The sequence below is a fragment of the Microcaecilia unicolor genome, chromosome 7 (genome assembly GCF_901765095.1).
Source record: "Microcaecilia unicolor chromosome 7, aMicUni1.1, whole genome shotgun sequence".
In the NCBI taxonomy this organism is placed as follows: domain Eukaryota; kingdom Metazoa; phylum Chordata; class Amphibia; order Gymnophiona; family Siphonopidae; genus Microcaecilia; species Microcaecilia unicolor.
The window spans coordinates 45572889-45598779 of NC_044037.1; the positions used below are offsets into that span (position 1 = coordinate 45572889).

Genomic DNA, 25891 nt, shown 5'->3' on the forward strand with positions numbered 1-25891 from the left:
AGCTAAAGCATGATAGACCCTCACCAAATACATAAAACAAATCAGAAATAAAAATATGAAAACAACAATTGAACTAGTAACCCCAAGAAGTCAAACTCGGCATGTACCACAACACTGGAGAAAGAAAACCAAATTAATTTTCTCTTGTACTGAACACAATACAAAGACATCTACAATGCATTTTCCAAAACTAATGTATTCCAGTTCCTAAATTCAGAATAAAAATTATTTTTTTCAACCTTTGTGGTCTGAGCATTTTATTTTACCAGTCTTGTTAGTCTGTTCTCTTCTATTCCCTCACATTTGCCTCTGACATATTGATCTTTCCCTTTTAGCAATTTCCTCCCTTTCTTTTCTCACTTTGTACACTCAAATTTCACCCTCTTTCTCACTGTCCAGTTCTCCACCTTTTTTTTTTTTTTTTTTTTACTTTTCACCTACTTATCAACTTTCCATTTTGTTTTCTCAGCCCCTAGCTTTCCCATTGCTGCTGTCACTTCTTCCCCAGTCTTCTATTCCCTTCTGTAACCCACCCCATATTACCACATTTTTTATCCTCTGAACTCACCATTCTCATCTCTTTGACCACCCCCCCCCCCCCATGGTTTCTCCCACATGGTTCCATAATGTTTAGCATCTCCCCTTCCTCCACTTTTGTAACTAAGCGTCTCCTCTCTCTTTCTCCTTCCCTCCACTGCCCAGCATCTCATTTCCCTCTCTCTCCTTTTCTCCATCCCTCCCCTAGCTTTACAGCTGAACATCTTCCCTCTCTCTCCACACCCCATTCTTGTAACCAAATATCTTCCCTTTCTCTCTCTCCACATATGTAGTCTAGCATTTCCCAGTCCCCTCTTCCCTCCCTTCCCCTCAATAATGCAGCTTCTTCCTTTCTCTCTTTTCAGTGGTCCAGCATTTATGCTGCACTGTCCCTCAACGGTCCAGCATTTCTGCTTCCCTCTCCCTCCACTAAAGGTCCAGCATTTCTGCTTCCTTCCCCCTCCCCCAATGGTCCAGTATTTCTGCTTTCCTCTCCCTCTCCAATAGTTCAGTATTTTTTCTTCCTTCTCCCTCCCCCAATGATCCAACATTTCTGCTTCCCTCTCCCCCAATGGTCCAGTATTTCTGCTTCCTTCTCCCTCCCCCAATGGTCTAGCATTTCTCTTTCCCTGTACCTCCCCCAAATGGTCCAGCATTTCTCCTTCACCCCCCCCCCCCCAATGGTCCAGGACTTCTCCTCTACCTCCCCCTTCCCATGAGCCTACATTTCTCTTTATCCCTCCCTAGCCGCTGACTCCCCTACCTACCCATAGTCCAACTTCTCTTTCTCCTGCATCCTCCCCAGCCAGTGATCCATCATCTCCCCTTGCCTCTCTGTGCTGCCCTCCTCGTGTATCTTTTCAAAGTAATTTTCACTACTGGAGGCCACTGACAGCAAGTACTACTTCAGATGCATTGCTTACTCCTACCACAGAGCCTTCTCTCTGAAGCTTCCCACCTCTGCAGAATCAGAAAGTTGCATCAGAGAGAAGGCTCTAGAGTTGACATGGATAGTGTGTCTGAATTGCTGCTCACTGCTGGAAGCCTCCACCAATGAAAACCACTTTTAAAGGGTATACTGGGGGGGGGGGGGGTGGATGGGTTGAGAGACAAGAAGAGATGCTGGATTTCCAGTTGAGGAGGGGACGGGAGAAAAGTCGGACCATGGGGGTGGGTGAGGGGAATCAGTAGCGGGGAGAACGGGGTAGTAACATCACTTCCATAGCTGCAAAAATTGCCAGAACATCATTCCACCCTTTTCCAGCACAAATTAAACTCTGGTTAGTGGTACTATTGTGTGCTGTGGTGTTAGCATGTGTTAATGCTGTTAAATATGCATTACTAATAACAAAGTCCCATTACTTGAAATGGGACCCGTGCACAAAGGTGATAACACAAATTTGTAACTGTAGTCCTTTATGTGATCGTACATATTTACAAATAAAACGCAATAATGGCATTAGTGTGTGGTAATGCGGTTGCACATGTTAGAAAGTCTAGCTCCTTGTACTGAGTGGAGGTCTTGGCCCGAACTTGGCTACTTGAAAATACAGAATCTCCTTCCTTGCAAATTTGATAAGAGACTGAAACAATCATTTATTCTTTTGCCTGTCCCCATCACCTTCTCCCACTGTCTCCCTTCTTTTCTCACAGCCCTCTCCCCTTTTCATAAGCATAATGAAGTCTACAGATTGCCTTGTGCTGTGTCAAGGAGAGTTCATAACCTTGGACAGAGAACTGTAGGTCTCTGCTCTAACTCCCCTGTTATCTTTTGCCATTGCTTGCTTTGTTCTTTTCTTTGTTTTGATATTTTTTAATTACAGCTGTTCTTATCCTTCCCAGGGCAGCACCATGTTGCCCCTCTAACATGCTTTTGAACATAATCTGCTTTCTAACACATTTGCCCATAGAGCAATCAGAACACTGCGAGAATGAGCATGAAGCACGGGTGTCATCCGGAGCATGTCACTGTTAGATTGGCAGTGTCCCTGAGAAGAAGAATGGAGCAGAAGCATGTTAAATAATTCATTAGGCAGTGGATTTGCTTATAATTACACTTACAGCTTATGCATGCTTGAAATGGTTCTAATTTAGTAATGTGGCTTCCGTCTATGACTTCCCCATCGTAAACTTCTATAACAGTAAACCTGACTTACGTATGCGTAAGCGTCAGACCAGAGGAAAGAAACTTGAACTCAAAATTTATATCCGACATAGACATTTTTGTCCCGAAAGAACAAAATGCACAAAATAGTGTTCACTGATATATATACTTGGGAGTAAATTCTTTACAAATTGCCTATGCTGTGTGGTAAGCATGAATTCTGTATTGACAATTACACAAATGATTGCCATTATAGAATATTATCACGCACCAATATTTAATGATGGCTGCATAAATATCCACAACTAGAATGACAGTGTCCCAATGGTTATCCTCCTTCCACCAGGTCTCAGAGATGCCTATTATTATTATTATTACTACATTTGTACCCCGCGCTTTCCCACATATTGCAGGCTCAATGCGGCTTACATAGTAATTTGAAATACAAAGTTAATAGAATTTTAATAAAACAGTAGTAAAACAATGTAAAGTTGGGCTTAGTAGTGTGTGATAAGTTGAGCTAGATAATATATGACTAGGATAAAAGAGGGTAGACAGGATAGGATAGTGTAATTTGGGAGAAAGGGTAAAGAAGGATAAAATTAAGGAGAGATGGAAAGAGAAGGATGGGAGGTTGGTATTTAAGTCGGAACAGAATTGGGGGTGGAAGTTGGCGAGATTAGGTTGGGGCATTTGGGTAGGCTTGCTTAAAGAGATGAGCTTTCAGCATTTTTCTAAAGGGCAAGAAGTCGTTTATTAATCGGATTGGTCTGGGTATAGCGTTCCAAAGCTGGCTGCCCAAAAAGGATTATGCCATTTATCTGGGTAAACGGGCAAAGTAAAAATTGCTTACCTTCCCTGACGGTAAAATTATGTGCTAGTTGTTCTTTACGTTAACGTGCTGCTGGGATATATTATTTTGCATTGACAGCAGCTGCTCTTCATTTCCCACAGAAGCTGTTGGCCTAGATGACTGCCTGATCTGCCTTGTTAATGTAAAATGTTCTTATATCCCACCTATCCACAAATCTAGGCGGTGTACAATAGTACATACATAATTATGAAAATACAGACAAACAACATAGATACAATATCAAACTTAAAACTAAAAATAAATAACTGAAATTCTTTTATAATATCAGCAGTACACCTGTTGAACCAAATGGACTTTTAACAAGGCAAAGATTCCATATGTCGCAATCCAATGGCAATAAATTCCATAATGTTAGACCTGTAATCATAAAAACTGATTCCCTAATAGTTCTGCCAGGCCTCCCACAGATTTACTGTGGCTTGATCCTTGCTTTCTTCCCCATCCAGACTTGCCGATTGAAGCCGAATATTCTGCCCACGTGGAACTGTCACCATTTCAGACCCAGATAGATGACTTGAGCGTCCTATCACACGTTTCGAAGGACCTTCCTTCAGCTATTACTCTAGACAGTTCTTCATATACCACTGAGTCCACTGACAACCTTAATACATTTTCATTCAATGAATGCTCATTTAATTAAGCTATTTATTTTGCATTGTGCGGTTTCCAGAGCATTTCAAGCAGCTCATTCATGTTGCTTCTCCTACACCTAAAAGCACACAGGTTATGTTCTCCAGCTACAAGCATGATGATGTTGTAGCACTGGAAAGGCTTCAGTGTGTTCCTCTCTCAGGTGTGAGTTTCTTCTGCTGTGCAGCCTCAGTTCAGGGTTCTTGACTCTTTTGTGCATGTTTGCGTTAGCATTACACTTTGTAGGAAAAGCAGCCATTCTGAGCTGTATTTGCTGAAACTCTTTAAAAAAAACAAAAATGTAATTAAAGAGGTCAGAAGCACCTCAAGTTCCCAATGCTCCCTGTTAAGTACCTTTTGTTAAGCCTGTTTAGCCCTGGTTCTATCACTGGCTAGGCTACATGATTTTTAAAAATTCTTTTTATTAATTAACACTCTTGAGTCAGGAAAATACAAAATGATTGTTGCTGCTGACAGGGGTCACTAACGTCACTGGTTAGGCTACAAGATTTTTAAAAATTCTTTTTATTCAACACTCTTGAGTCAGGAAAATGCAAAATGATTGTTGCTGCTGACAGGGGTCACTAACGTAGAGGAGGAGACTACAGGATTCTTAATGGGGATGGGCATTCATTGACATGAAAAATGTTAATGACATTTTATGTCATTTTTAACCTGAAACAATGGGAAAATCTTGAAATTTGGGGGGCTTTTTTCCTGTGTCATCAGTAGTGTGCACTATTAATTCACAATATTGAGCACTTTTGCAAAATAGTGTATACTATTGATAACACTGCCCCACAATGAAAAAAAAATGAAAAAATCCCATAAATGACATGGGAAACTAAACAAACATTTTTCTTCTGCATACTCCTGATTCATAACATTATCTAGGTCTTCCATATGTGGAAGTAGTTCTTATATTTCTTTCATTCTTTCTTTCTTTATATTCTGCCCATCTACAAATCTGGATGGTTTACAACAAAACATATACAATTCAAATAAAACAAACCACTACAAAGACATACATTTTTTAAAAACCGCAAACAACATAAACTGCCCCGATATTACTCTTCATTCTGTGTCTCTATGCTGTAACTTAGAACAAAACAGACCAGAAGTAAAAACTCCCAAGTAGCCAATTTTATTTTCACTACACAAAACAAATGTTTGCATTCTAGTTCTCAAGCCTACAAGGAGCATAGACCTTCCAGTTGTAAATAGATGGCTGCTCCAAGGCATATACATAGATATGAAATTCTCAGTATTATGTTTCTCTTCCAGGAATGAATTCAGTTGTCACGTCTGTGGTCGTGACCCCTCTCAGACTTACCTTATTTCTGGGGATCAGCTTCTGAGCTGGCTTCTGTCTGTCCTTTCTGAGTTAGTCTCCGTGTGCTGGCTGCTTCCAGCATGGCTCTAATTACTCCACTATACTGCACCTGTGTGTGTTGCCTGAGTTAGCTCTGCCTCTGTCTCTGTGTGCTGGCTGCTTCCAGCATGGCTCTAATTACTCCACTATACTGCACCTTTGTATGCTGAGTCTCTCTATGCTTCAGTATGCTTTCTGCCTGCTTCTTGGTTTGTGCCTGGACAGCACCCATAGCTGCCTAGAGATTGCTGCAGCTGAGCCTCAGGTGTTGATGGGCTTTATTAATCACCTAGAGACTTCTGTGTTGGCCTTTGCATTGTCTAAGGTCCCTGGTATGTTAAAGTGCTCTGTGCACTTCAGCCTAGTCCAGTTCTAGTCTGAGTTTCTTGCTTGTGTCTAGTTAGCTTGTGTATAGCTTATTCTAGTTAGCTTGTGTGTAGCTTATTCTAGTTAATCTGTGTGTAGCTAGTTTTGGTTCTCTTGCTTTTCCTAGTCTTGTCTCCTGGTCTGTATTCCTGTCTTGGGGTTCTTTCTTAGTGTCTGCTTGGCAGCTTTCAGCATTGCTCTGCTTCCTGCCTGTATTTCTCAGCTACTGGAGCTCCAGCCATAGCCCTGCTCCCTGCCTGTATTTCTAAGCTACTGGGGCTTCAGCCATAGCTCTGCTTTTTGTCCGTGTTGGTCAGCTATTAGCACTGCTGCCTAGTTCTTGTCTGGGTGCCTGGGGGCACCCCTGTCTTGATTCCAACCCTGTCTGCTTTCTACCTAGTGAGGTATTTGGTTGAGGGTCCTTGTCTAGTATTCTGCCTAGCCTCCCTTGGGAATTCCAGACCCCTTGTGTTTCCTGATGGTGTCCAGTTCCTGCCCTGTCCTAAAAGCCCTGCCGGCCACCTGCACCCAGGGGCTCAACTCCTGAGGAACGGTGGTCAAGCGCAGGTGAAGTCTAGCTGTTCCTGCTCTGCCTGTTCCAGCTTGTCTGCCTCTGCTGCAACTCCAGTCCGGGGTTCCAGTCCTGTTTTGCCATGTCCCTGGTTTGGAGGTGATCTTGCCTGCCACTGCCGCTCCACGGTAGTGGCCCAAGGGCTCACTAACCCAGTGCTTCCGGGAGAAGCGTGACATCAGTAGAGATGTGCACAGTGCAGAAATTTTCAGTTCATTTTTGGTTCGTTTGTGCTGCTTTCCTCATTTTGAGCCAAATTCTATAAATGGTACCTTAAGAATGGGTGCCAAAAAATCATGTGGTTAGCTTGATTCTATAAACTATGCCTAAAGTTATGCATAGTTTATAGAATATGCTTACGCACCATTCTTGCTACTAAAATTTAGGTCACCCAAATCCAGACCTAAATACCTGTGCCTAAGTTAGGCGCAAATCAGGTGTATTCCATAATAGTGCAAATAGTTTTTTGAAATGCCCACAGCCAGCCCATTCCATGCCCATGGCAATATCCCCTTTTCGACTACACAAATTAGAATTTATGCGAACTGTGTTATAGAATACGCCTAGAAAGTTGTGCACGTAAATTCAAATTAAAGCCAATTAGTGCTGCTAATTGGTTGTTAAGTACCTATTATTAATGCTGATTGGCTTGTTAATCATTTAAGTTGTGTGTGCAATTTAGGTAAGTGGCCAAATTAGTGCACACAACTTAAGGTGCCATATATTGAATTTGGGGTTTTGGGATTTTCCCCCCCAGTTTATTTTATACATTTTAATAACAAATTCTTGTTGCACCCTAGACTTGTTTTATGTATACTAATCAACTTAATGTACATTAATTCATATGTTAATGGAATTAAATCAATTTACTGCACGCCTAATTTTTTAAGGCACATTAATGAATTGTGAGGAGGCAGGAAACTACATGGTCCAGAATGCACTGCAGCAGGAAGGGAATCAGAGCCAGGGGAAGGACTCTAGGCAGGAGAGTGAGAAGCCAGGAGTTGATTGGGAAATTGAACCAGGTGGGAGAGGTTTTCAGGCAGCTTTATTAAGACAATGGTGGCAAGCTGGAAGTTGGAGATGGAAGCACTGGGGAAGCGCTCTGCTGAAAAGGTGACAGCTGCACTACCCTCTGAGAAGGAAAAGTAAATGCTTTTGTTTGGCTGTTTGAACTGTGAAAGTTTGAGGAACTGCTTTAAGTCTGAAAAGGGTTTCATTGGAAGACTCTGAGTAAATGCCTTTTGTTATGTTTGAGTTGAAGAAGAAATGTTTGAGTTAAAGAAGAAATAAGCCATGAAGATTATGTTAAATGGCAACTAATAAAACCTTTGGTTATAAGAAGTCTGATGTTGGTGAACATTTGTGAAAGGAGAAGAGGAGGCAGAGAACTCCCCTGTGTTTGAGGCAGAGTCCTGGAGAAGTGTCGAGCCCAGCAGTGACTGTGTGTGAAGGAAGCTAAGCAGAGTCAGCCCTGGCTGGGTCCTGGAAGGGTGACCAGCTCACAGAATGGAATGTGCATAACAAATGCACATGTTTTAAGTGCAGACTTATCCCCGGATTCTATATAGCATGCATCACTAAAGCAAAGTGAAAAATTCAATGTACTTACATAGCCTGACTCTCTTACAGAGCAGTCTGCAGTTTAGAGGGATCACAGAAGAATGCATGTCATCTTCTCTAGAAGTGATAGGGTTGCTTTACCAGGAAGTCATGTTATATTGAGAAACTTTCATTTTTGAAACACCTCCAAACCAGAGCATACAATTTGCTGCTCTGGAACACACTTTCAGACTGTACAGCCTTCTACTGAAGCATCCCCACAACATACCCTGGTTAGACCATTCCATATCTTCTGTATACTGGTGCCTGGAATCATTCGTAAGGACTGTAACATAAGATTGCATTGGATAAAGAAGGCCACTTCGATGAACTTACACAGAATTACTGTTTCCACTGACACTGTATATACCGTACCATACATAACTTATATTCCGCTGTAAGTCCATAGGATTCCTTGCAGTTTACAAAAAAAGAAAACATCTCAGTCAGATGGAATTACAGAAAAAAATACGAAGCCAGTTTAAGCTAAATTGATTCTATATCTGAGAACAGTAAAGCCTTCAGTTGTTTTCTAAAAATAAGAGCAAATAGATCTGATCTGATAATGGTATATCATTCCAAATTTTTACCACTAGGTATTGAAAAGAATTAAATATGGAACAGCAAAGTATTAATATTAACTCCACAAGAGGCACATCTAATAGATAATAAGATCAGATATTTTGAGAGACAAACAGAATTTTGACCGGACAAAGTTTTTAAAACCATACATGCCATTTTGAACTTAATGCGTGAATTAACCGGAAGCCAGTGCAGTATTTTTTTTAAGAGGAGTCACCCTTTCAAATCTACTAACTGTTAAAATCAATCTGGCAGCCGTATTCTGAAAAAATTGCAATCTCTGCATCAGCTTTGATGTTAAGCCCCCCCCCCCATATAGAGAATTACAGTAGTCGATGTACAGTAACAAGACCACCTGTGCTATACTTTGAAAGCTTTCAGTACTTAAATATAACATATTTTACCTCTTAGCACTCATGTTTTTACAATGTATATTTGTGGAGTACCATTTTAGATAGAACGTAGACATTGGAATTGAGACATCCAAGTTAGCATGGGCTCAGTTCTGATGGTATTTTAGAAAAGGGTCTATTGGTGTTCTAAAATCCCTGCAGGAGTGTGCATGGATGAACCAGCTAGTGCAGTAGGATCATCCATTTTACTAGTATAAACCAGGGGCGTAGCCAGACTTCGGCAGGAGGGGGGTCCAGAGCCCGAGGTGAGGGAACACATTTTAGCCCCGCCCCCCCCGGCGCCGCTGACCTCCCCCACCATTGCTGACACCCCTCCCCCCCCCCGCCGCCATTGCTGAACCCCTCCCGCCGCTCCTCTCGACCTCCCCTGCCGCCGCCAACCTGTCATCACCTATCTTTGCTGGCGGGGGACCCCAACCCCTGCCAGTCGAGGTCCTCGTCTTCTCGCAAAAGGCTTCCTTCCGTTTCTGACGTCCTGCACGTTGTATGTGCAGGACGTCAGAAACAGAAGGAAGCCTTTTGCGAGAAGACGAGGACCTCGGCTGGTGGGGGTTGGGGTCCCCTGCCAGCAAAGGCAGGCGACGGCGGGAGGGGGGGTCGAGAGGGTCATCAGCAGGGGGGTCCAGGGCCAAATCTACAGGGGCCCAGGCCTCCCTTGGCCCCACGTAGCTACGCCAGTGGTATAAACATGGAAAACTTCAACAACAGAAACCTGGCAACTTACACATTGTGAAATCCTGACTTACATGTGTAAGATTTGGCCATTTTGGAAACCTACATGTGTATATACAGGCCATTAAACACAGAGGCCAAAATTGTGTTGTTTTTTTTAGGAGAGGGAAATAGATAATGGTGCATGAAGGGGGGTACCTCCCTTAATCCCTCCTACACAGGGCTGACCAAACTGAGCACTTTTGAAAAACTATGGGGGTCTTTTACTAAAGCTTAGCTGAAGTTATCTGCAGCAGGGACAATAGCAGAAATCCCAACATGTAAATTTTCCCACATACATGTGCATTCTCCTTGTTCAATAAGGAATGCACATATAGATTTTAGTTCCATCTAATCGCCCACATCACACCCAAACCGCATCCCTTGAAATCTCTGTGTAGTGGATTTGTGCCTGTAAATATCAGCGTGTATGTGTTATGCGTGTGGAATTGCCAGTACTTTCACATGCAAATAGAAGTTTCAAACACTCAACTTCCAGCAAATTTTCCTTTTATTTTTTTTATTAGGATTTAATAAATACAAGTACCAATTAAAAAGCATGATGGTGTGATTAGGAAGAGGTTGTACAAGAGGCAAGCAGTTGTTACACTCAGCTCCATGATCTGTGCTCTGTATACCATGTGAACAATGATGGTTAGAAAATAAACCAACTCAGAAAAATGGATAATGATAACATTTGTTTTTCGTTACATTGGGCGGCACTAATACAAACAGTAAAGTTATGTGTTTACATTGCTCTGGAAACATTCCTCCCAGGCTGTGTAAACTTAAATATCTAAATATTTCAAAACATTTCTTTATAAACTTAGATTAATGGTTCTGAAATATAACCTAGGTTCAAGATATTAAAAATGTCTCTTGAGAGGCTTAGACATTGCTGAATAGATAACTAATTAAATCCCTTAAAAATGTAATAAACTCTTCTTTTTTTCCCAGCCTAGATTCTGCTGCTTAACTTTTTTTTTTATTATATAAAGAATGTGAAATTAAATTCAAGAAATCTCTTAGCTACCCCATGGTGGTAACAGATTTTTTTCTGCATATTGACGAGTATTTTTATAACAAACCTGTTCACGATATCATAGTTTATCGAAGCAGCCACAGAGCGACTAGTAGAAAAAATTTCAGGGGAAAAAAAAAGACTAAAGACTTTTCTGATGTCACAGGCATGTAGAAGTTGCCAACTTACATACTCCATGATTGTTATTAGACCTTTGAAATAAGAATGATTGAATATTTTGACACCCAACAAACAGGACTTAATAAGGATCTGGGTTTTCTAACTCATTATAAAACATAAAGCTGTATTTCTCTGTTTATTTCTCTGTTTATTACCCTCCTCTCACCTACCAACACCCATCCTGTTAGAATATCAATGAAATGCTTTGATGTCCCCATGCATACCCCCACCCTCCCACTCTGTCAGACAGTCAAAGTAATGCTTTGATGTTTCTCTCATATATACTATCTGCTACCTCATTTGCTTATTTCCGATCTGAGGAAGAAGGGCAACCTTCGAAAGCTAATCAAGAAATGTATTAAGTTATGTCCAATAAAAAGGTATCATCTTATTTTCTTTTCCATGTTTTATTTTGTTTGATTTCTATTGATAACCTTTAAGAGTGGACTAACACGGCTACCACACCTCTCTACTTATTAGTGTTTGAAATTTGATTGTGCTAATGCCCAATGATCCAGACCATGGTTAGCTTAGTAACTAAAATGTGAATATTTTTTATCATTTGAGGCCATCATCAGAGGGTTTCTAGCTATCTGTACAGTGGTTGGCATCTCAAGTCAGGCACTCGGCACATGCTCGGACTAATTCTTTATATCCATCACACAAAACACTGGAAGCCATCTTGAAGAAAGTTGGATTTATTTGGCCGCAGCCAGGAACATTTGCATTACAATTCAAACAACATTACAACATACTTAATGGTTCTAACAACATATTACAACCTGTTAAAAACACGGGTACACAGCTTTCCATCTCCTAAATGTCCAGTATGACCCCAGGTTGCCGTCTGAGCAGCCTGGGCGTCCCATGTGCCAATTTCCAGCACCCATTGACTCCTGGTGCACCCCGTTTAAGGATGTTCTCCTATATCACTAAACCGGCATCCTGGCCCCCGGGCCGTGTAAGCCAGGAGACACGCTGTGCCCACATTTATCTTTCTACCCAGCTGCCAACATGCAGCACTGTGTTCTCCTCTCGCCTTCCTTCCCAGTTCAAAGAGAACTCCCTCCTACTCCTTGCCTCTTTTCTTTTCTTCTCTCCCCCCTCATCCTATTAATCCTATTAACCCCTTAGCTGCCTGACTACACTTTCTGCTCTTTCTCGCTCTACCTTTCCCCTCCCCCTACACTCCCCGTTCCCATCCTCGCTGGCCGTCGGCCTGCTTGTGCCCTGCCCCCCTTTTAACGGGTGTGACCGGGTTCTTTCCCTGGCAGCAAATGCCACCATTGTGCAGGCCTGCTTTCAAAGAAAATTATGCTACATCTTTGAACAGCCAAGGAGTTTTGCAGTGCCTTTTGACTGGGTTCCCCTAGCCCTTTATTCGCTTTCCACATGTTGTCCCAAGGATACTGAAGTGGCATTTGCTTGGTTTTGTTCCTGAAAGTTACTTTTCCATCTATTTTCTTTGAACAAACTTCATGTTTTTCATTCAGCAGGAATCATGCTTCAGCCCTACAGTATGCGTTAGCTGTGAGTGACTTTGTGTTGGCCTTGCATCTCAGACAAAGAAGAGAGAACTCAGTAGATGTTGTACTTACAGTACCATGTTCTCTTGCCATTGTACAGTATATCACTGTCAGTATATATTTTTTTCCATATTTGGAGAATGAGCTTATCCCTTTTTGAAAATGTCCTTACCACTTTCCTGTTTTTTTTTTCTTCTTCATTTTTCTTGTCTTGGAATGTTATTTGCCTTTTACTCTTTCATTTTTCTTTGCTCTCTCTTTCATTTCTGTTTATTCTTCTTGAATTATTTTGGTCTTTTACTGCATTGGAAAAAAAGATGCACATTGCTTTAACCTGTAGCTGTATAACTCAGCATTCACGTGGCGCATCCAGCTTAAAAATAATTAGAAAGAGGCATAAGATTACACGGAGAGGGCAATTTCCAAAGCCGTTTCCCCCTGGATTCTATGTAGCATGCCTAGAGATATGCTCCGAAATTAAAGCGTATTCTATAACAATGCACCAGTGGCGTAGCCAGACCTGACATTTTGGCTGGGCCCAGAGCTAATATGGGTGGGCACTAATATATATATATATATATATATATATATATATATATATATATATATAGGCATGAGTAGTGCGCCCTACTTCTAGCATTTTCCTCTCTCTCCCTCCTTTCATCCAGCATTTCTCCTGTTTCTCTCTCCATCTGACCAACCAAGGTCTCCCCCTTGCTCCCCTTCCTTCTCCCCAACAGCTTGTCTCTCCCCTGCCCTTTTCCATGTCCCCTCTTTCCATTCATCTTTCTCTCTGTACCCCTTTTCTATCCAGCATCCCAACGCTTTCTTTCCATCCAGCATGTCCCCTTTCTCTCTCTCCCTTCCACCAACATCTTCTCTCGCTCTCCACCTTCTGTCCAGTGTCTCCCTCCTTTCATCCATCTCCTCTCTCTTCCGCCTTTCATCCAGTGTCTCCCCTTTTTCTGTCCCCATCCAACATCTTTGATCTCTCTCTCTCCCCCCCCCCATGCAACATACACCCTGACACACTATCTTCCTCCTCCCCTTCCAAACAAAATATTTTTCCTCCACCCCAGCATCCACGTACCTTAGTTCCCCAGGCACCCAAACGGCTGCTGAGATCAGCTCAACTGCATCCCTTCTACACGCTGCCACTGTGAGCAGCCTCAACAAAAGAAGAAAATGAAGCGCGGAACCGCAGCAGCCTTCAGGCATGCGCTGTCGGTCTGCCGGTCCTCAGCCCTCGTCGGAACAGGAAATTGACATCAGCGGGGGCAGAGGACGGCAGAGCCGACAGCGCATGCCTGAAGGCTGCTGCGGTCCCGTGCTTCATTTTCTTCTTTTGCTGAGGCTGCTCACAGAGAAGCAGTGGCAGCGGCGGCGGCGGAGGATCATCGCAGCGGCAGCGGGAGACTTTCCCGCTTTGGCGGGAGTGCGGAAGATGACCTGCCAAAGCGGGAGTCTCCCGCTGAATGTGGGAGACTTGGCAGGCAGGCGGGCCTGGGCCCACCCAGGCCCACCCGTAGCTACGCCCCTGCAATGCACGTAACTTAATTGGCTTAACAAGCTAATCAGCTTTGATAACAATTCTTAACAAGCAATAATGAGCACATTGTCAATAATTAGAATTTACATGCACAGCTCGCTAAGCGCTTTCTGTAATGCATTGCACCTAATTTCTAATGTGCGCAGTCAAAAAGAGGTGTGGTTATGGTCAAGGAAATGGGCGTTTCATGGGCATTCTGAAATTTACACATGTAGTTATAGAATATGGCCCAGTGCGCCTAAATCTACGTGCTGGGATTTGCACCGTATTTTTGTTGGTATAAATGGAGGTGCATACTCTTAGGCACTGAGATATCAACTGTGCGTATTCTATATAGCACACCTAAATCTAGGTGCTGCTTATAGAATACACCTAGGACCCATTTTACCAAGCTGCGGCAAAAGGGGCTGGCACTGGCATTGGCGTTTGTTTTACATGCGTGCCGAGGCCCCCTTTTACCACAGCTGGTAAAAGGGAAGGTCTCACTTTCCTGCAGGAAATGGCTAGGTGGAAAGTAAAGCATTTGCCGCGTAGTCATTTTTTTTTTGGGGGGGGGGGGGGCCTTACTGCTACCCATTAAGGTGGCAATAAGGGCTCCTGCGTTAACCCGGCGGTAACTGGGCAGCGTGCGGAACTGCTCGATTACCGCAAGGTACAGTCCGGCGCTACAAAAATAAATACAATTTTGTAGTGCTGGAAATGATGGCTCGGTAGGGGTGGGAAGTACCACCGGGCTGCTGCGGTAGCCTGGTGGTACTTCCATTATAGCGAGCGGTAAGCCTGCGTTGGGCCTACCGCTGCTTAGTAAAGGGAGTCCTTAGTCAGCATTGAAGAAAGACTAAGGAGGCTAGGGCTTTTCAGCTTGGAGAAGAGACGACTGAGGGGAAACATGATAGAGGTATATAAAATAATGAGTGGAGTGGAACAGGTGGATGTGAAGCGTCTGTTCACGCTTTCCAAAAATACTAGGACTAGGGGGCATGCGATGAAACTACAGTGTAGTAAATTTAAAACAAATAGGAGAAATGTTTTCTTCACCCAATGCGTAATTAAACTCTGGAATTCGTTGCCGGAGAATGTAGTGAAGGCGGTTAGCTTGGCAGAGTTTAAAAAGGGGTTGGACGGTTTCCTAAAGGACAAGTCCATAGACCGCTACTAAATGGACTTGGGAAAAATCCACAATTTCGGGAATAGCATGTATAGAATGTTTGTACGTTTGGGAAGCTTGCCAGGTGCCCTTGACCTGGATTGGCCGCTGTCGGGGACAGGATGCTGGACTTTTGGTCTTTTCCCAGTATGGCATTACTTACGTACTTATTGATTTCTGTGCCAATTTTTTAGGCGCCATATAAAGAATCTCCCCCTTTGTGCATAAATTGAATGTCTGAGACTTACCCTCCTTCGATATATTTAATAGCACATGCACACGCAGCCACACTGAGAAGAGGTGTTCCCAAGGGTATGTGTTTTGGATGAGGTTGAAAAATAATGCATATAGATTGTATTTTCAAGACAACCTGTGTTATTTTTCATAGAAAACCTAACCACATCAAAACCAGGTGCAAAAGTCTGCAGGCACTTTATACCCACAGCAAGATTGAAAGGGAAATTACGTGAATACTTTCTCTTTAAAACTTGATGCAAAGTCCATAGTTAAAAAATGACCCATTCAATAGGCATTTAAAAATTGAGTGGTTCTTGTTGTGAAGTGCCTGTTATATGGACTTTTAAAATAAGTAGTTCTGGAAACAGGCTTGATACCTTAGCATTTTTCTGGCCAAATGCATCATTACTTTAAGTATTATACCTGATATATTATCCAAAAATGTGACTTGTTAGTGCCTGCTGTTCTAACATAAATTGGTTCATTGAGACAGCCTCTTACCTTAAAATAGAAAAAAGTAAATTCAACAGTATAATGAGAAAATTTCAGTTTTATTTCTTATTCTACACCCACTGTCTCTGCAGAGAAATATATTGGAATTGTTATATTTCCATTTTTATTTCCCAATTATTGAAACTTGTATGCCATAATATCTCACAAAAGTGTATTATACAGCATACAACTCACATCCATAATCAGGACAAAAATACAGACAGTATACAATAATAAAGTACAAAGCCAAAATAATTATGGAACTTTATTATATAAAATATACAGTAGGAAATCATTCCTGCCGAATCAGTATAAAAATATACATTAATAAATGTGCTCACTAACTATCCAAGTCACTGTCCAAAAACTTTCATAAATAAAAATCCTTTCACATGCTTGCAAAATTTCAAGTAGATTCACATCACTCCTCGACTGACAATCTAAAGTATTCTGAAACAGAAAACACTGTTGCACATGCTTTACTGAATTTCTCAGATACAGAGAGAACCATCAGCTGCTTTGCATCTGAGGAATGCAAAATCACAGTGAATTTGTTCATTTTCAGTAATCCTCTCAAATAATCAGATCCTTCACCCAGAATTATCATGAAAATTAAGACTGCTAATATGAATTTAGTGCATTGCTCAACAGGCAGCCAGTGTAACTATTCTAAATAAGGAGTCACATGCTTTCAAAATGGGCATTTCATCATGAGTCTCGCCACTATGTTATGGTTCAACTGGAGGGAGCGAAGCACATTTCTGGGAAGGCCTATTACAGTGGTCCAATTTGCACAATACGAATAACTGTAGATCAACTTTTAAAAAGTGTCTTCTAATCTCAGCATTTATAATCTCTAAGATCCAAAGTGGCTCACAATATAAAGTTATATTATGAGCTGAGTGGAGGAGTAGCCTACAGTTAGAGCACCAATTTTGACATCCAGAGGTGGCCAGTTCTAACTCTACTGCTGCTCCTTGTGGTCTTGGGCAAGTCACTTAACCCTCCATTGCCTCAGGTACAAACTGAGGGGTCCTTTTACTAAGGTGCACTGAAAAATGGCCTGCGGTAGTGTAGGTGCAGGTTTTGGGCACATACAGATACATTTTTCAGCGCACCTGGAAAAAAATGCCTGTTTAGCATTTGTACTGAAAATGGACATGCGTCCATTTTGGGCCTGAGACTTTACCACTAGCTATTGACTTAGCGATAAGGTCTCTCGCGTTAATCATGGGTAATCGCCTACACGTGTCAAGTTGGAGTTACGCCCAATTTTTGCCACACGCCAGAAAATAAAATATATTTTCTGGTACGCATAGCAGGCGCGCGTAAAAAATGAAATTACCGCAGGGGCCACACCGTAGCTGAGCGGTAACTCCAAATTGACGCGCATTGGGTGTGCATAGGTGCCTATTTGGCTTTGTAAAAGGGCCGCTTAGATTGTGAACCCTCCTGGGACAGGGATCTACCCAGTGTATCTGAATGTAACTCACCTTGAGCTACTACTGAAAAAGGTGTGAGCATAATCTAAATTAAAAAAAAAATAGTGATGGTCCAGAATGGCTCACAAGAAAAGAAACAAGAAATGTATATATAAGTATCATTGACAACTATCAATGATAAATAGGTTTTTAGACTTTTACAAAAAAAGGTGTCTGTTTTATAACCATTGGTAAATTGTTCTAAATTTGTACTAGTTAGAATGAAAAAAAGATGTTTACAAAACTTTCTTAAATCGAACCCCCTTGAATGAAGGGAAGTTAAGTACTTGACATTCAAGTATACAATTTCTTGGAACTCAGCCATGCAATATCTTGAAAATAATACAAGAGGACTTAAACTATTTGAGCATAGGCTCTGAGCCAATGAAGCTCCTTTAGGAAAAGGTATGGCCTGATCAAATTTATTCCACTTAAAGATTAGACAGACTGCTGTGTTCTGTACCAGCTGGAGTCTTTTTTGTAATTTAACTGAAATTCCAAGATATAATATATTACAAAAATCTGAGATAATATCAGACCCTGTACCGTAAAGGAAAATGTCCTTCTAAAAAATAAGACCAAACTGTTTTAAGTTGCTTTAATAAAAAACAAAAAACAAAACAAAAAACCCTTTCTTAAGGAGATGATTTACCTGATTGTCCAAGAATAATGACGAGTCCAATAATACTCCCAGAACCTTAGTTGAGGGGCCGTTTTACTAAGGCGCGCCAAAAAATGGTCTGTGCTGGTGCAGGCACATGTATTGGACGCACGCAGGTCAATTTTTCAGTGTGTCTGCAAACAAGGCCTTTTTTTTGCTGAAAATTGATGAGTGGCAAAATAAAAATCATTGACTTAGCAGTAAGGTCCCATGCGTTAACTGGGTGGTAATCATCAGCGTGTGTACACTGCCAATTACTGCCCGGTTAGCGCCACGCTGTAGAAAATAGACATTATTTTTTGCCATGTGTCAAAATTAGAATTACTGCCTGGGGCATGCGGTAGCGAGGTGGTAGTTCTAATTTGACGCGCGTTGTACGCGTGCAAGCATCTACGCTTCTTAGTAAAAGGGCCCCTGAATGATTTACAGGCAATCATCCTATATAATAATAATTTGCACCTCCAACGTTCCATGTCTGGCTGCCTGGGTTCATAACATCTCCTGATGTCAGCCAGCCTCCAGCGTTCCATTCCCCCTCATGTCAAGATGTAATGACATCAGAGGGCGGAACAGTGAGAGGGAAGAGAACGCTGGAGGCTGGCTGACATCAGGAGCTGTTACGAACCCAGGCAGCCTGGATGATTGCCTGTAAATCATTCAGGGGCCCTTTTACTAAGAAGCATCAGGAGGGAGGTTACGAACAGAATGGAAGCCAGCTCCAGTCAGCCAGAGAACATTCAGGTACAGATCGAGGGGAGGAGAGAATCGCGGGTCATCGAGGGGAGGGAGGAAGGGAAGGGCAGGGCAGAGGAGAATGGATGGGATGGGAGGACAGTAGAGGAGAGAATCACGGGACATGGATGGGAGGGCAGGGAAGAGGAGAATCGCTGAACATGGAGGGGAGGGGAGGGAAGAATTGCTGGACATGGAGGGGAGAGCAGGAGAGAGAGAGAGAAAAAAAAGCTTACATGACAGCCTTCCTAGGGCCCGTTTCATTGTTGAGGAAACAGAGTGGAGGAGTAGCCTAGTGGTTAGTGAGTGGACTTTGATCCTGGGGAACTGAGTTCGATTCCTACTGCAGCTCCTTGTGACTCTGGGCAAGTCACTTAACCCTCCATTGCCCCTGGTACAAAATAAGTACCTGAATATATGTAAACCGCTTTGAATGTAGTTGCAAAAACCTCAGAAAGGCGGTATATCAAGTCCCATTTCCCATCCCTTCCTTAGTCTAATATAATAATTTGTACCTCAATGTTCTATGGCTGGCTGGCTGGCTGGGTTTGTAACATCCTGACGTCAGCAAGCCTCCAGCGTTCCCTTCCCTCTCACTGTCCCGCCCTCGAGTAAAGACGAAATGACGTTAGAGGAGGGCAGAACAGTGAGAGGGAAGGGAACGCTGGAGGCGAGCTGACGTCAGGATGTTACGAACGCAAGCCTGTGAAGGCAAATGAACACTGGAGGGGACACGATCCCAACGGAGGGGAGGCCAGGGCAGAGGACAATCTATGGACATAGAGGGGAGACCAGAATCCTGGGATAAGGCAGGGAGGGCAGGGCAGAGGAGAATCGCTGGACATGGAGGGGATGGGGGAGGTGAGGGGAGATTCGCGACACACGGAGGGGATGGCAGGGCAGAGGAGAATCGCTGCATACGGAGGGGAGGTCAGAATCACGGGACACGGAGGGGATGGAAGAATCGTGAGACATGGAGGGGAGGGGAGGGCAGGGGAGAGAGGAGAAATTGCTTAGACGAGAGCCTTCCTAGGGCCCATTTAATTTTTGACAAAACGGGCATGGTTGCACTAGTTTGAATATAATGATAAGGCATCTGGTAATACTACCTATCCAAAGCACTTTGACTTTGTTAGTATTTAATTTTAGCATGTGTGATGAAGCCCATTTTTTAAAATCTTATCAATGCAACTAATTATTTTCTGATACGATTGATCCAAACTTTCAGAGATGAGAATTAAAATGAATTATCATCTGCATAAGAAAAAAGTTGTCCTTTCTCCAAGGAAATTGAGTCATGAGGGCTCGTAAAGGTATTAAATAATATAGGCAATAGTGATGAGCCCTGAGGAACTCCAGAGGAAGATTGCCAAGCAGAAGAGAGAACACTTTTCTTTTTTTTTTCCCATGTATTTCCTATTTGTCAAAAATTTTTGAAACCAGTCCAATACAACTCCAGAGATGCCTAATTCACTTAGCTTAATAAGTAACAGTGCATGATCAATGGTATCAAGTGCAGCCGAGATGTCAAGCTGCAACAAAACAGCATGACCACCTGCACTAAGTATTTTTTTTCGCTTGAGAAACTAAAATCAGGAGCAGATTTTCAGTACTAGAAAACTTCTGAACCAAACTGAGACTGATTTAAGAAATTAAATTTATCCGAGGGGTCCTTTTAGTAAGGTGCGCTGAAAAATGGCCTGTGATAGTGTAGACGCGTGTTTTGCACAAGCGCAGAATCATTTATTCAGCACAACTGCAAATAATTTTTGCCAAGAATGGACGTGCAGCAAAATGAAAATTGCCGCACGTCCATTTTGGATCTGAGACCTTACCACTAGCCATTGACCTAGCGGTAAAGTCTCATGCGGTAACCAGGCAGTAATAACCTACGTGCGCCGAATGCCACTTGGCATGCGTAGCTGACACGCACCAGAAAATAAAAAATATTTTTGGGGCACGTGTAGCGGACGTGCACCAAAAATGATATTACCACAAGGGCCGTGCGGTAACTCCACTTTGACATGCATTGGGTATACGTAGATGCTTACGTGGCTTAGTAAAAGGGCCCCTAAGTATCTTGTCAGTTGTTGACTGACAATTGACTTGATAAATTTTAGGGCCTTTTTTACTAAGCTGCGCTGTAGGCACGCTATCTTTTTAGCACGCGCTACAAATTAGTGCATGCTAATGTCTCTATTATAAGCATGCTCTAATTTTTAGAGTATGCTAAAAAGTTAGCGCGCCTACAGTGCTGTAAACAGGACCCTTAGTGAACAGTGGTGTGACTTCTCCTTTATCGCCCCACCTCCTTACCTATCCCTATCCTTTCTCTCACATCTCTTCTATTCCATTTACTCCTTGTTCATTTGTCCTATCACATACCTCCTTTGTTGATTCTGATACTACAGATTGTATTCTCTTGTTACTATGCAAGCCGCATTGAGCTTGCAATCAGCGGAAAAGCGCAGGGTACAAATGTAATAAATAAATATAGGTCTATAATTACTTGGCCACCTTTAAATCTAGACTGAAAACCCACCTCTTTAACATTGCTTTTGACTCGTAACCACTTGTAACCACTCGTCTCCACCTACCCTCCTCTCTTCCTTCCCGTTCACATTAATTGATTTGATTTGCTTACTTTATTTATTTTTTGTCTATTAGATTGTAAGCTCTTTGAGCAGGGACTGTCTTTCTTCTATGTTTGTACAGCGCTGCGTATGCCTTGTAGCGCTATAGAAATGCTAAATAGTAGTAGTAGTAGTAGTTGGTAAAGTTAGATCTAGATTTGATGATTTCGGTGTAGGTGTAAGAATTTATTTATTTATTTATTTATTTGTAGTATTTGTATCCCACATTTTCCCACCAATTTGCAGGCTCAATGTGGCTTACATTTGTCGTAGTGGCGATTGCCATTTCCGGTTAGCAGAGTTACAATGGTATTGCATTAAGGTGCATACATACCACTAAAGGTTGAAAACAACCTGTGTACAAAACACTATTTGCAAAGTGCATAATCCACTGTATTATTTCCAAAGGAAGATTACAAAGTAAATAGGTTGGGCAACAATCCAAAACGCAATGATTACCTAGGTAGCCTATTCAGCAAAGACTATCTTCAGGGACCCCCATCCTTGATAAGTTTGGTGGATGATAAAGTGCTAAGTACTGCTGACTGTTGAGTCCAAGATTGTCTTATTAAGGTAAACTTTCCTTAATAACCCTTGTAGAGGTGTGGGATGTGGGAGGGGTGGGCCGGGACTTTAACTTACAGTTAACACAGCAGTGGTTACTGCATGCTAACTGTAGTACAATTAAGACTGCATTATGATTTTTATGGGCCCTAGGCACTTTTGCATTTGTGGGCCCCTCCCTCAGTGGCACTTAATATATGACTGAGCTTATAATTTGAATTGTATAGATATTTTATTTGTATTTTATGAATTTTAAATAATTGAAAACCTATTTATTTAAGAAAGCATACAATAATAATTCATCCTAAATGTCAATTAACAATTGTACCTATGCAAATGTATTCATTAAGCCTTAATTGCTTTTTGCTAAAGTATCTTGATTTGTGGTTTTAATATTCCTAATTGTTCAAGTTACTCTTTCACAAACGAAATTAACCTAATACCTTTCAATTCTTATTATAAGACAAACTTTCCTTCCTGTAACCAAATTCACTCTGTATCCTCTACCTTAACTATGTATTTCTCTTCTCCGGAACTGGTATTCACCATTTACGGATTTATGTAAGCCACATTGAGCCTGCAAATAGATGGGAAAATGTGGGATACAAATGTTAAAAATAAATAAATAAATATTTATTGTGTATTGTATTCTATTTATTGTGTATATTTTCAAGGCCGAAAGGCAAGGTATAAAAATAAATAACGCCTACTTCATTTTTATTCTTAAAAAAAAACACATTTTTGTGAGCCCTAGGCACTGTTCCTATTGGATAAGTCTGCCCTGAGTAATGTGCTACCTGAATAAGTATAGCTAATTGCATTATGTGACGACATTTCTTCCGTGTTAACTGAATGGGAAATTGCTGGGAGCAACCCAGTAGTTAGAACAGAGGTTTTCCAGTTACTGTAAATGAACTTTGGCAATTAATGTCCAGTAACTGATAAATTGTACATTTTTGGCTAGAACTAGTAAAGGGCACCACTGCATTAGCGTGTGTTAATTCAATTAACGTTTGTTATTAGTAAGTAGGTCGTACTGCATAAAAAGGAACCTGTGGTAAATAATGTGCCTTTGTGCATGTTAGCACACTGTCTCCAGGATTCTATATATGGTGCTCAGAATTGTGCGCTGAAATTTGGCGCGCATCAGTTACATAATATGCGTGCAACGTAATTGACAAATGACCAGTCAATTGACGGTAATTGGGTTCTAACAATCCATTCTTGGCACTAATTGGCAACAATTTGAATTTACGGATGCATCTTTGTAGTCGGTATTCTATAAAGATGCGCATGTAAACTTTACATACGGATCCAAAAAGGAGGCGTGGGTTATGGGAGTTCCTAGAATTTGCGCGCAGTGTTATAGAATAAGGCAGATCCATGCCTAATTTAGGCATGAGGATTTACACCAGATTGGGCGCAGATCCCGGCATTAAACACTATTCTATAAATGGCGCTCAACTTTGAACGCCATTTATAGAATAGTGCTTGGTCCATATTTGGGCACCATTTATAGAATTTATGGGTCTTTTTACCAAGCTGCGGGAGAAAGTGCCCTGCGCTAGCAACGGGAGCCCTTTTTCCCATGCGCCAGAACTCTCACCGCATGGCCATGTGGCAGGGAGCCCTTACCACCACCCACTGAGGTGGTGATAAGGGCTCCCATGCTAACCTAGCGGTAGCTGGGCACTGCTCGGCGATGCCCGATTATTGCTGGGTTATCACCAGGCAAGTCATTTTCGGAGTTTTTCTTTTTCCAGCGGTAGTCTCAGAAGAAAGGGCCCCTTAGTCCTTCAAGGATAGCACTTTAGTAAATCTTTTACTAAGCCGCGTAAGCATCTACGCACGCCCAACGAGCACCAAAATGGAGTTACCGCCCCACTACCATGTGGCTTTTGCGGTAATTTCATTTGTGCCGCACATCTGCTATGCGTGTCTGAAAAATATTTTTTTATTTTCTGGCGTGCGTAATGGACACGCGCCACGTGGCATTTGGCACACATAGGTCATTACCACCCGGTTACCGCTTGAGTCAACGGCTGGCGGTAAGGTCTCAGACCCAAAATGGACATGTGGCAATTTTCATTTTGCCGCGGGTCCATTTTCGACACTACAAAATGGATCAGCATGCGCCCAAAACCTGCACGTACACTACCGCAAGCCATTTTTAGCACACCTTTGTAAAAGGACCCCTTAGTAAATAGGGTCCAAAGCTTTTTTGGTATAAACAAAATTTGAAAGAATAGTAAATTTGACCCAAAAGGAGTTTAAATTGTTACTTTCCCTATATCTGTGAATAATTTCACAGAAAAAGGAAAGATTAAGAATGTGTTAATGGAAGTGCTTAAATGTTATGAGTGAATGGTAAAAATCTTGCATGAGGTATTCACCAGCACAGTTTTAATGGCGTCCCTTTCAATGCTGTGATGAATTGTTCTGTATTGCGATGATATGAAATGATAAAACTGGTCCAGAAGATATAGAAAACAACTATTATATAGTGTGATGCTCTTTTCTTTTCAGCTGTTAAAGAGAGTGTCACTACCAAGGTATAAAAATGCTGAGGGAAATAAGGAAGAGGATGAAGCTGGAAGTGGAGACTGTGATGACGAGGATGACTGTGTTGCTGGTGGATCCGGAACTGGAGGGTTGAGAGTTAAGAATCAACTCCGATTTTTAGCAGGTGAGAAATGAAATGACCGTAATATTGGCGTCACATACAGATAGTTGTTGTTTATGATTAAGTGTATTTTCCATTCTTTCAAAGATATAAGGATCGATTTTCAAGGGAAGTTATACATTTATAGTGGAACTATAGTGGAATTAGAAAAGGTACAGAGAAGGGTGACGAAAATGATAAAGGGAATGGCATGACTTCCCTATGAGGAAAGGTTGAAGCGTCTAGGGCTCTTCAGCATGGAGAAAAGACGGCTGAGGGGAGATATGATAGAGGTCTATAAAATAATGAGTGGAGTGGAACGGGTAGATGTGAATCTTTTCCAAAAATTCTAGGACTAGGGGGCATGCGATGACGCTACAAAGTAGTAAATGTAATACAAATCTGAGAAACATTTTCTTCACTCAACATGTAATTAAACTCTGGAATTCGTTGCCAGAGAATGCAGTAAAGGCGGTTAGCTTAGCGGGGTTTAAAAAAGGTCTGGACGACTTCCGAAAGGAAAAGTCCATAGACCGTTATTTAATTGACTTGGGGAAAATCCACTGCTATTTCTCGGATAAGCAGCATAAAATGTATTGAACTTTTTTGGGATCTTGCCAGGTAATTGTGACCTGGATTGCTGGACTTGATGGACCCTTGGTCTGTCCCAGTGTGGCAATATTTATGTACTTATGTACAGGGGGCTGGTAAACATATACTTTCCTTATCCATAGATATTTAAAGGCTATATGGATAGTGCCATGCTCAAAATACATCTAATCACCCTAGCACTATATAGATGGGTTAGGGGGGCACAGCCGCACTAGTATCCAAATAGCAGTGATTTTCAGCTGCTGTCTGGATAAGCTCTACATGTAAATGCAGTTTATTAGCTAAATTGCACCGATGCAGAGACGTGCATGGAAGACGGAGCGCACCCAGCCCTGAGGATCATCTGAATAGTGTAGATGGACACTACTAAGTACTGTGGATAGAGACTACCAGATAGGGAAAAATTCCCTTACTTGACAGACTGACTTCTCTCAGTGCATCCCAGGATTTGTTAGGATCAGATGCTCTCATTTTCAAAGATGGCATCACCAAGGCAGGAGTGAGTGGGCATCGCTCCTGCCCCTTTCTAAGATATGGGGATTGGAGGGTCTGGGTGGCCCGGAGGAGGGGGTAGGGTGGGGTGTCACAGACATCTGGGAATCTTTTCATAATATCAGGGGAGGGGTGTTGGG

General features: G+C 42.0%; 1 protein-coding gene across 1 annotated transcript in view; it reads left to right on the forward strand.

The window, feature by feature from the left end:
- GPC3 (glypican 3) overlaps positions 1-25891 on the forward strand; it is a 574913-nt gene that overhangs the window by 450768 nt on the left and 98254 nt on the right. The window contains exon 7 of the mRNA XM_030209925.1: positions 24512-24671. Coding sequence (XP_030065785.1) covers positions 24512-24671 — 160 coding nt within the window. The remainder of the gene's footprint in view (positions 1-24511; positions 24672-25891) is intronic.